The 12,381-nt window shown below is 40.3% G+C and overlaps 1 protein-coding gene across 1 annotated transcript in view; it reads left to right on the top strand.

The window, feature by feature from the left end:
* The first annotated feature begins 1,870 nt into the window (after positions 1–1,870).
* gsap (gamma-secretase activating protein) overlaps positions 1,871–12,381 on the top strand; it is an 82,980-nt gene continuing 72,469 nt past the window's right edge. The window contains exons 1-9 of the mRNA XM_079552408.1: positions 1,871–2,058; positions 3,308–3,378; positions 6,280–6,336; positions 6,458–6,527; positions 8,002–8,049; positions 8,458–8,546; positions 9,169–9,241; positions 9,891–9,940; positions 11,843–11,953. Coding sequence (XP_079408534.1) covers positions 1,971–2,058; positions 3,308–3,378; positions 6,280–6,336; positions 6,458–6,527; positions 8,002–8,049; positions 8,458–8,546; positions 9,169–9,241; positions 9,891–9,940; positions 11,843–11,953 — 657 coding nt within the window. The 5' untranslated portion in view covers positions 1,871–1,970. The remainder of the gene's footprint in view (positions 2,059–3,307; positions 3,379–6,279; positions 6,337–6,457; positions 6,528–8,001; positions 8,050–8,457; positions 8,547–9,168; positions 9,242–9,890; positions 9,941–11,842; positions 11,954–12,381) is intronic.

Genomic DNA, 12,381 nt, shown 5'->3' with positions numbered 1-12,381 from the left:
AAACCGGGAGTGGCGAAGGGCGGTCGGACAAGCGTCATCCGCACGAGGCCTCTCTTCGTCGGCTTTCGGCGGCTTTCGGCGGCTGTCCGAAATCGGTCACGTGACAAGCGGGAGCCAATAAGGGGCGGGAGCACAGATCGCGTAATGCGTAAAGACGAAAGTGCATCTGCTGATCACATTTTGAAACAATTAATTAATTTTCCATTTTTTTTATTACTATTATTTTTTTATTTATTTTTCTTTGCTTTCCTATCCTCTGTTTTTTTCTTACTGTTTTTTTTTTTTTACAATCTTGCACTGGTCCAGCAAAGCATCATTTTAATGTCTACAGGTTGTTTCCATGTGCATATACTGTAAAATGTTGTTTGTTATTGTTGTTGACTCAATGATTGTATATACTTTACTATACATTGCTTTAATAATAATAATAAAAAAAATATTCAACCTATAGAAAAAGCAAAATATGATGTGGCTCTTTTTTTTTTTTGCAATACAAATGACTGTACAGGAAAATCTATGCAGCAAACAATAAATAAATAAACACACATTTGCATTACAACATACGGGCATCAGCATACAGACACTTTTTCACATAGTTTTAAGGCACCTTTATATTCTAGACTTTTCATTCATGCTTCACAAGACGCAAGAACTGCTTGTTCTGGCCATGGAACTGTCATCAGTTACAAAACGTTTCCATGGCTACAACGCAAAAGTGACTTCATTTTCATCAATTCATCTTAAAAGGAACACAATCAGGGTTTATATTCAGCAATCTACATTTATGTAAATAAAATGTACATATATTCGTTTGTTTATCTTTCAGAAATACACCAAATTTGACACTAATATAATCTAGCATGGGTACATTGTTCTTTACCTGCAACCAATTGTATAAATCAACCCAAAATGTCTTCACATTGCTGCACTCATAAAATAAATGGTTTTGAGATTCAATACCAATGTGACAAAATTTGCATAGGCTATCTAATTCTTAAAAAATCTTTACAAGGGGATATATCATTCATGGTTTTAAAGTTTTTTCCTTTTGGGTAAGAGCGGAAATTATAAATATCTTGATCTTTATGGTAAATGGTCTCAACTTATAAAGCACTTTTCCACCTACATTAGGCACTCAAAGCGCTTTACAGCAAGGATCCACTCACCCATTCACTCTCTCATTCATACACCAATGTACGCAGAAACTGGGGGCAAGGAGGGTGAAGTGTCTTGCCCAAAGACACAACGACAGTGTGCACCTTTAGGAGGCGGGATTCGAACCTTCCGATGATGAGACGACCCGCTCTACCATCTGCACCACTGTCGCAATCTTATTATGGATCTTTCTCGTATAGTACATATACCTTTATTGCAAGGATGACGGAGTAGTATCTCTTCGTCTACTTTAACCTCTTCTTGCAATTCATGGTATTACCACACGGGAGCAGTGTTGATCAGGGAATCGCTCTCTTCTGTAGCACAGCTCTGTAGAAGTCTTATGAACTTTCAGTGTATGTGCTTTTTCATTACAGTGACAAAGTTGCGTATTTATTTGTCTTTTATCATGGTTTTTGTATTTGTAGTAGTTGTATCGCATGGTTGAATGTTGAAAGTAAAGTGGAATGTGCTGAGATTTATCGGGGCGGTGTAAGATTCCTGTCCGCTCGAATGACGTGTTTCTCGGCCAATGCGCTCGCGTTTCAGTCCCTGCGGGGGCGGAGCGAACCGCAGCACCGTGTGACATTTCCGCGTGTCTATAAATTTAACTTTTGCTGAGTTATGAGGAACAATTGCATTGTTCCATCTAGGAGGCGTTTTTATCCCTACTCTCAGATCACATGATTTCTGTTCTGAAATCGGAAGACAACTGCTGGTTCTTGGAGGAAATGCCAGCTCGAGCCATGGCAAAGTTTTGAACACTTATACATGTAGTTACTTCGTTTTTGTTTGGACTGAACAGAAGACTACACATGCTGAAATTAACAAGAAAGTTTGACCTACACAGAGATGTGGTTTGTGATCTGCACAAGAAAGAGGCGTCAGTCTGTAGAGTGAAAGGTGAGACAGGTGTCCCCTGCGGATAGAAGGACACCACTTCTTTTTACTTGCATATTAGACTTTTTTCTTTACTTGCATATTTGACTGCTTTCCAGTCTGTGCACTTTGGAGATATTTCCTCGACTGAACTGTTAGTAGTAGTAATAGTAAAGATAATGAAAAGTTATTGGTGCATCCCAAAGAAATCAACCCTTGTTTTGGTTACACTGTATATAATCTTATTTGTTTAAGCCCCCCATTTATTATAAAGGATTAAGACATTTACTGTGGCGGCTGCTGTCCTCTGCCATGTCCAAGCACTGCTGCCCTATTACCTGTTTCTGCTTTCTGGTCAGCACCAGGAGGAGCAGCAGATCTCCCGAGCTGAATGCATCTCTCTCAGCCTCACTGCGGTCAAGGGGGGCAGACATCTCTCCTATTCCCCTGGGTCTGAGATTTGCTGTCTGGAATAGATTTTTCTTGATATTGCCTACGCTTAAGTGTCTAAAAGTTGGAAGAGCCACTCCATTCTTCTTTTTCTGTGTGTTGGTTTTACCCTTTTAAAATTCTGCACAACTGGCAACAGGAATGACGATATTAGACAATTGTAAGCTCATACTAGTACCAAAGCACAAGCTGTCCACATTGAAATTTCTTGTAGATATTGATTTAGGTAAGAGTTAATAGCAAAACATTAGGATTTCTGCATTAAATATTGATAATTGGAGTGACATGTCATGAGTTGCCTGCCTTAAAAATTCCCCAAAAAATTAACAGTGAAAAATATAGTAGAAAGAAAGATTCACAACCTGCTCAGATTGTTGAAAGCTTCTTTCACAGTTTCTTATCAACGATGTTACTAACGTACCAGGCCCTGGCTCTACAGGGGCGTAAAGGGGTGCATTACAACTGCATTTAATAGCGTTTGCTCTCTCAGTTATTGTGGCCTCACAGTCGCAATGTACTTTAATGATGACAATCTCTCTGCGCCTTTCTCACCTCTGTCATTTTTGTAGGATTTTTGGGTAATGGTAGCAGGAATGAAAAAAAACTAAGGGAGCTGTGAAATACTGACTTCAAAAGTGAGTGACGAGGAGATCACATCGACATTAATATGATTTATCTGACCTTGTTAAAGATGAGAAATCATAGCAGGGACAGGATTAAAACCACCTATAGTGTTGTTGAAATTGATTAGTTAGCAAAACACCTCCTGCTACTACTACTGTACTGTATTGTATTGCAGTAACATTTTCCTGTCCTTTAACAGAATACTCTGGGGAGGTGGACACTCGTCTTCTCAATATTGAGTGTGATGGAGGAATCCTCTACTCTTGGAAGGTACAAACTAAAATGAATGTAATGTTAGTGTTGCACACCTTTGCACACATTACACCAGGGCTAGGCAATTGTTTGCGTCGTGGAATGACAATTTTCTACATTGACAAAACACCAAGGCCAAACCTCATAACTCTAGCTCAAAGTAAAGCACCGTTTTCTACGCCAGTGTTGTACATCGTATATGACCTAATGTGGTTTTGCTCTGAATTTTTTAGACATACTGACAGTATGTTTTAAAGAGGGGGTATTATGCTTTTTTCAGCCACATAGCACCAGTCTATATCACACTACAATGATGACGAAACCTTCTGTTGGTCTATCAATGCAGTAAATTAGAATAACTGCCTTGTATAAAATTACTCTTTCAAAATGGCGTTAGCAAATGACTTGAAATAGGCCTCTGTCTCTTTAAGAACCTCTGACCCTTTCCGACACGCCCCCTCCACACGCTGTCTGTGGCATCACAACAACACTGCGCTCGTTGTCTCCACTGTATTGAAACTACGATCGGTGCATTTTAGTTTTTATTGTTGGAAAGGAGCTACTGTTTATCACTTTGTGAACAATGGCCACACAGGATATTATTTGGAGACGAACCTTCCACACCGGACGCTTGGAAGGGGCTCTTGCCTGAAAAATAACTGCTGTTTGGAGGCTATCTCTTTGCATCTGCCATGCCCTATGGATCTCTAACAATACCCCCATGGACGACACCAGGATCTGCAGGAGCCCATACGATTCAAAGACGGACATTATCTCCGCAGGTGGACAATGGTTTTTCGAGTTTACCCGTTAGCTTGTTATAATCGACTACAGCTCATTGTTGTCTGCAATAAACCACAAATGTGTAAAGCCAGGCTCATTGTATGATCATCTTAAAGGCTGCTTCAAGTAGTTGCCTGCTTTATTGACGTTATTTATGCATAATATGCTGCCTGTTTTCAATGAATGTTGTGAAGGTGAAGGTTGTTAGCCTGTCGCGGCTAATAGTGCCTTAGCTCCGGGAGAAAACCACTCGGCTACGACTCACTGTAGATGAAATGTGAGCAGTAAACTACGAACTCAACAAGCCCGGCTCCGTGTGTGATCATCATAAAGGCTGCTTCAAGCAGTTGCCTGTTTTAGTGACGTTTTCAATGCATAATATGCTGCTTGTATTCAGTGAATTTTCCCGTTAGCTTATCGCGGCTAGCTTGTTAGCTCCGGGAGAAAACCACTCGGCTACGACTCACTGTAGATGAAATGTGAGCAATAAACTACGAAATCAACAAGCCAGGCTCAGTGTGTGATCATCATAAAGGCTGCTTCAAGCAGTTGCCTGTTTTAGTGACGTTTTCAATGCATAATATGCTGCTTGTATTCAGTGAATTTTCCCGTTAGCTTGTCGCGGCTAGCTTGTTAGCTCCGGGAGAAAGCCACTCGGTTATGACCCATTGTAGATGAAATGTGAGCAATAAACTTCCAAATCAACAAGCCTGGCTCCGTGTGTGATCATTGTTAAACGGTTCTTTATGTGTGTGGTGGTTTTATTGACTTAATTTGTGCATATTTCTCGTTTTCACGTGATGACTCGAGGTTTAGCTTAGCATTAGCTTTCTCCGGAGGCTCTGTGCATCATCAAGGCCCAGCGCAGAACTAGACACTGAAATAAGTGTTCTTGTCACCGGTTTGAATCCTGGGTGTTTAGGTAACAGAAACACTGATGTGTGTCTTTGTAAAAGTCTGCTGTGGCTCTAGTTCACAACACATGAAGCTAATCCTCCATGATGACTGTTTACATTTTAGGGCTAGACACTGCGGGGAGGGGGTTCTGCTGAGGAGCAGTGGTTGGTTACTCGGCTGGTGACGAAAGGTCGGAGGCGTATCCTGGAGGTCGAGGGCGTTTCCTGAAGGAATCGGGCGTTTTATCCCTAAAATGGCCGCCATCAGAGTTTTTACAGATTACTCGAAAATACGTGAATGTGCCCAGGCAACACTTCAGGCATGGTTTTAATGAAGGAATGACTTAATAACATGATGTAAAGCTTGAAAAAGTCGATTTTGCATAATACCCCCCCTTTAAGGCACTCTAACAGGCATTCGATCTCCAATATGTGTGATGATATTTCTCAAAGTCATCTTGGGGCTAGATTTTGTCCCTGCATGACCCCATGATAATGCATTTCTCGTTGTGGCGATGTCTTCAATAGGCTAATCTTTATATGTATTCCTCTTGATTTTCTGCTTGGCGTAAACCTATTTGGTGCTGAAGAAATCCCTGGGACCTGTTTTGAAATGCACCCCCATTCAACTGCATCTTCTGCGCGGCATATATTTTTAATGACAGAGCTGCATAAAATCTAGTTGAGGGTTTTAAAGGTTAAGTCCACAGATTGTGCGGCTGTTTAGTAGGCTACAGAACCAGCCCCTTTTGGTTTGAGTCCAAATGGTGTAATTCTACAGTGCTTAAAATAAAACTGGAAAAGGGAATAGCTGACGTGGGTTAGAAACAACTATTATGGATAGATAAATACTTAATACAATCGACAAGGGGGCACCACACATGGCAGCTTGACATCTATTTTTTGCTGTTATAAAATACAGCCTTTATTAGTATGATTTGGATTCTCAAATGCGGCTGGGTAATTGAAAAGCAGGGCACAAAAAAGACAGGAAACAAGTGGGCAGCTGTGTCAACAGATCTGAAAATGAGTGGTAGGATAAATCCTTTTTGGCTTCTTAAAGCTCATTTAAAGCGGTGGGTCAGGTAATGAAAAAGGTCCCAAGCACAGCAATCTTCACACACCAGTGCAAGCCTCACTGTCAGAATTATTCGGGATGTGTTTTTTTTTTTTGGGCCGCCTTGTTTGGTTTAATGATTTATGAAATGTGAAATGCCATTCATTCTCTGCATTCTTACAGGGGGCGACGGGGACCACCAGAATTGGAAAATATGACCCCCAAACAAAACAGAACAAGGTCTTTTGTTATTTATATATATATATTTTCTCGCGGTGTTCGTTTTGTTGTGCACATTGTGTGTGGGTATACTGTAGTGAGATGCACACCCCCATCAGGTTGTTTGTGTTCTCCTCCACAGCTCCTGTACACCTTTGACAAGCAGGTGTGTGTAAGCAGCTGTTCCCTGAATAAGGAGGAGACTCTTCTTGGTGAGCCAACTAATGTCTAATGAAGAAACAGGTTTTTACATCAATTGACTATTATAGTGCTCTGCGATAAGCGATCCAGAAAAAAAAATCCAGAAATAAGTTCATTTTTCTTAATAATAAGTAAATTTGCCCTTTATTTCTTGAATCATTTTCAATGGAGGTCCATGGGGAAAGATTTTTACATCTAAATTAAGATTAAAGATCCCACTGCACTCAAAATTAGATAATAATCCTAATTTACTTGAAATTTAGCAGTTGTGTATGTTTTTTCATATTTTTTTTCATACATATTTGTTGAACATTGCCTTGACAAAGACCTAAGATCGAAACGCGTTGGCGTGGCGTTTTAATAAACTATCAATCCAGATGTGCCTCGGAAACTCTATTCTCCACATGTATCTGCTCCTGCCCGCTTCTCCCGAAGACCACCCGGTGCCTACACGATCACGACCCAGTGAGCACCTCCGGCTTCCCCCTTTTTAGGTGTAAATATCTTGCCCCATGGACAGATTTCTTGAAATTATTGTACTTATTTCAAGAAAGACTTTTTGCAGTGACAGAGCGCAATTAATATTCATACCTGAGCATATTCTTTATACCTGAATAATAAAGAAATAATAATAATATGTATTGAAATCAAAGTCTATGTAGCATGACAGTAAAGATTTTACAACAATTTAGATCAATATGTAAAAAAATAAAAGTTTAACCTGAAATGAGCTTGTTTTGTGATGGCTTGTCCAAGGACTACAGTGCTATTAATGTCTCACACACGTGTAATAAACTTTACATGTGGTTATGTTTTTAATGAGAGGACATAGAGAACATTGTTTCGTCTTGAGTGAGCTCAGTATGGAGCTTCAGTTTACTGCATGTAAAAAAAGGTAAAACGAAACAATATTATAGTTTTGTTCTTTTAGTAAGACAGAAGGTTTAGTTCACCTGCTTGACTAGTTTCGATCACTTCCTGTGATCTTCCTCAGAAGCGTCACCTGGTGGTGGAGGTGATGTGTCGTAGGCAGCTTACATGGATTATGGATGGATTCATGAAGGTAACAAGTACCACCACTGGATCAGCGAAGCCATCGAGATCAGGAAACGTGCACCAACATCTATGAACCAGGGCGACGGAGCGTACACCTTATCCCACACCTGGGATGCCGTCCTGGAGAAGGTGCCGGTCAGTAGGGGGCGTAAGCTCTCCCTACTGACTGGAAAATCCATGTAAGCTGCCTACGACATGTCAATTTCACCACCAGGTGACGCTTCTGAGGAAGATCACAGAATCGAAACTAGTAAAGCAGGTAAACTAAACCTTCTTTCTTACTAAAAGAACAAAACTATAATATTGTTTCGTTTTACTTTTTTTTACACGCAGTAAACTGAAGCTCCATACTGAGCTCACTGTTGCTGCACAGGTATTGGTGGCATATATCTATGTACATACATTATTGATATGTTTTTCTTCATTCAGCTGTCAGTCTGGCACAAAGTACAGGAGAAGTTGGCGGGCTCAAACCAGGTACTGCAGATAAGATGTGTTTATCTAAAAAGTGTACCCGCTTTAATAATTACGATGGTTTTATAATATTGTCAGACCCCTTTTGATTACTTCAGTTTTGTATTTTGTTGCAGTGTGATTCAATCAAATATACATGTCCTTTTCCACTGGCAAATTTCTGCACTGATTACTGTTTGCAAAGCTTTGAAAGATTAGAAATGAAGAAAAACAAAAGTATTCAAACACATTCCGTACTCGAGCTTGCTCTGCTGTTTTTGAACATTTATAAACGTTTGCCCATGTCTCGTGAATTCCTTTTATTGCTACGATACAGAAAAGCAAAAGTTTAATTACATAGGAATAAACAAAACAATACAAATTCTTCCTGAAACCTCTGTTTTCAGCAACATTGTGTGCTTTTCTTTGTAGTGTCCAAATGCCTGACCCTCCTAATAGAAATCCACCCCATCAACAACACAAAGGTCCTGAAGGCAGTGGACTGCAGGGTCAAAGTGCAGGTAGAGTTTGTTTATACGGCTTGCCAAATGTACTGCTTTTACTGCATCCACCAGCTGACAATGCAATCCTGGATCATCATGGCCAACAGTGTCATCTGTAATTCACTAAAGTGCAATGGCCTCAAGACATCATCAAATAGATCTTTCACTCTAAATGTATGCTTGTTGTGTTCTCATGGAGGGGAAAAAATACATAAAAGTGTGCCTTAAGCTATTACCGCCTTTTCCACAATCAAAGCCTTGGAAATTGAGGTAATATTTAGCCTCAAAGACAGTCTGTTGGTTGGTAAAGGACTGTTTTAATATGCACACTGCATTGGACGGATATCTGTTACTATGTAGCTCTGATTGACAGACACCATATACATGAAACGATATGAAATTACCACAGATTTCCACTTATCCTTTGCTCTGAAGCTCTATATTCACAATGTTTCACGTTGATTTGCTTCAGCTTATTTGTAGACAGACTTTATCGCTATGAACAAACCCATGTTACTTTGTGCCAGTGTTGCACAAGTTGGCACGTACATACAAGCACTGCATTAAAATGAGACTGCAGTCCCTCCATCTGCCAGCCTTCGTATGCCGCCAACTCATGTTCCTTTATGGCTATGCGTAGTTCCTCCATCAAGAAGAAGCTGACAGGAGATCAGTGCTGGAGAGCCACCTGCTGTTGCTGACTGAAGATGGATGTAAGTCATGCATTCTTATCCTTCCTGGGTCTCCACAGGGGTTTGGAATTTATTGTGTTGTGGTAAAGTGCTTGGACTTTACTGAACAATATAAACCCCCAAAGTTTGTAATGGGAACTGAACGTTTGACTTAAAGCAGCACTAAGTAACTTTTTTACCTTCCGTAGTCCCTCTGGGGGTAATACACGTGTTAATGGGATGATTGGGGGGTCTTTCATCTCCTCCTGGTGTCTCTGGCCAGAAAACCACACTTGCAGCTTTCCCTGCTCTGACCCGGAGCACCAATACACACAAATGGAATCATGAAGAAGAAGCTAACAGGCCAACAGGCAAAGCTAGCTGCGGGCTAGCACCACTTAAACAGTATTTACAGCCAAGTTTGAGTAAATTGTATAATTGGATGTACAATATCCCTCTCTCCCTTTGTCTTTTCTGTCAGCGTTGTATTTACTCTCACAGACAATTAATGAGTAAAAAAACACAACATGCTACAACACCTGCAGTGGCGCTTATGGCCTCTAGGGGCATGAGTTACTGAGTACTGCTTTAATTCTTGTCAAATCTAGTCACATTGAAGCTTTAGTTACCTCATAAAGATATCATACATCCTAAATCTTTGCTCTGGCGTAATAATGTCTTTATCTTTTAGATGTGGATCTGTACCATGTTTTGCTGACCAGGCAGGAGGGTTACAGAGTGGTGAGTCCGGGACTATCAATATTCTGTAGAAGTCGGACAGCAGATTGAAGAAATGATGAAGTTACAACATTTTTCTTTTTAAATCACACTGTCTATCTGCACCTGAGAGCACTATCGCATAAGGACCTACACCCACATGGCTTAATCCCAGCTCCCTGCAGAAATCCAAAGTATAAATCACAATCCGGCTCAGGTTTTTCATACAGATTACTTGTCTGTTTTTATCAATAACGATAATGGGTGGAAGAAACAATGTTCTGCAGCGGGTCTTCGTGTGCCCTGGTGGTTATCCATTCAAATTGGTTTTATAGGCTCATTTGGTAGCGTGTAGTAGTATACATTTGACTGCCGCAAATTCGAGTCACATTTTGGACCAATTAGCTGCCCTTCTGTTCTGCAGTAAAAATGCTCGCTATCTGCTGTGGACTAATAAAGCAGTGGTTAGATACTTGTCTGGCATTGTGTTCAGTAATTGTCTATCGCTTATTTTAAATGGGCAAATATTTACTGAAACTTTATGCACAAGATCTTACAGAATAGATGTATTTAAACACTGTAATTTCAAAGACTACAATAGAAAGTAGACCTAAAATACAGTGAATTACTAGTAGTACGACTAGTAGTACTATTTCCTACGTGCCTCCAATAATTTCAGATCACCCATGTGTTCAACCACTGAAAATGCCCCAACCTGCCAGATCTCGGAAGCTGGTTAGTGTCTGGATAGTCGACTGTGTGGGAATACCATGTAGCGTGGGTGAGTGGTGGACAGAGCCTCGCTTCAGTCCACTCCCGGGCTGTGGCTCCAGTGTAGCTTACCACCACTGGGTATGGAGTTGATGAATGTTCTAAATTTTAAAGCCATTTTGTGCAGTGTCTTTCAGCAAGATACGTCAATCACCTTAATAATTTATTTATTTATTTGATAGGGACTGTACATGTTAGTGAACAAACATGGAATAACAATATAACAAAATGATAAAAGACATTGCAGAATAAAGTTTACATCTATAGTAAGTACATCGTTATCAATAAATTATCAAAAGTCCTATATACAATTTATCACATTGGACTTACAAATACATTCAACTTCACACACACACACATCCATGTTCACTTATGAAGAATAAAATACAACATACCCACTAATGTGTGCAACTCTGGTTTGCCCATAGCCATTTTTTCAACTGGACTTTAAACAAGCTTTGTTTTGGGTATTTTCTCCGTGTTAGAGGAAGACTTTTCCACAGGTTCCCACCTCGGACAGACAGGACCGTCTGACCGAAGGTGCTCCGCCTGTGGGGTATTATCAAGTCTCCTTTGGTGGAGGCTCGCATGATCCTCTGAATTATCTTTACATTTTATAAAGTCCTTCAGTGGCGGCGGAGCAAGGGAGTGTAGAACCTTTAAATATAAGACAGGCCATTTTCAAATTGATCATGAAAATCCAGTAGTCTATGTTATTTTAGAACATGACAGTAGTGGTGAAGTAGCGTTTTTCCAAACTTTTGACAGGTACTAGGTAATGAATGATGTTAAATAGTAAAGTGACTAGGGGTGTCTGAAAAAGTGTGATATAAAATGAAGGCATTATAATTAATTTAATCATACCCTGCTTTTATTGGTTAGTGTCTCAGTCCAGTTATGCTGCATGAGGCTAACTACAGTTTAACTACTTTGTGATAAGAGACTTGCATACTTCCTTTCTACTCGTACAACCCTGAGACTCTTTGTGGGTAACGCAATTGGTACTACAAAGTCATTCATCAAGGCGCAGATAATGCTTTTATTCCCCACATTCAACTTTTAAAACTACAAAGCACCTTTTATCCTTGTGAGGACTTTGCATTAAAGATTCAGGGCGTCTGCAAAGCTGAATTTAAATGTGTTTGCTCGACCCAGGTGATGGTGAATCCGGAGAGACTGACCAAAACTGCGGAGAGGATTGTAGAGGACTTCTGCTGGGTTCAGTGGGATGGACACACTCAAAGACTGTACTACGTTACACACAAGGTAAAAAAGCATGTTTATGGAAAAATACAGGGATCGGTTATTGCATTTTGTCATATGACCACCTGTGTAAAATACAAAGCTTAAAGGAATAGGCCACCGTTTTTAAATAATGAGATATGTTCTTACCTTAGCTGAGACGGGTTGATATGTGGCTGTCTGGTCTTTACGCGTGCCCTCAGTCACGTAAACAGAGCATAGACGGTCACGGCGCTAGCATATAGCCTCTCCCAGCATAGGTATAGCTCCAAACTGAGGTGAAGTTAGATCCTACCAAGCTCTTTCCCTATTTAAATATGGTTACATGAGCCTTTACACAATCCAAGTATAGTCACACAAAATTAAACATGCCGATATACTAGACGGATAAAAAGGGGTACTATATTGCAAAAGGCAGTAATATTACTAGGCCTTGCAATATAGTACTGTAG

The sequence above is a fragment of the Gobius niger genome (assembly GCF_951799975.1).
Source record: "Gobius niger genome assembly, chromosome: 2".
In the NCBI taxonomy this organism is placed as follows: Eukaryota; Metazoa; Chordata; class Actinopteri; order Gobiiformes; family Gobiidae; genus Gobius; species Gobius niger.
The sequence above is the reverse complement of the archived record's forward strand: the minus strand, read 5'-3'. Positions and strand labels throughout refer to the sequence as shown.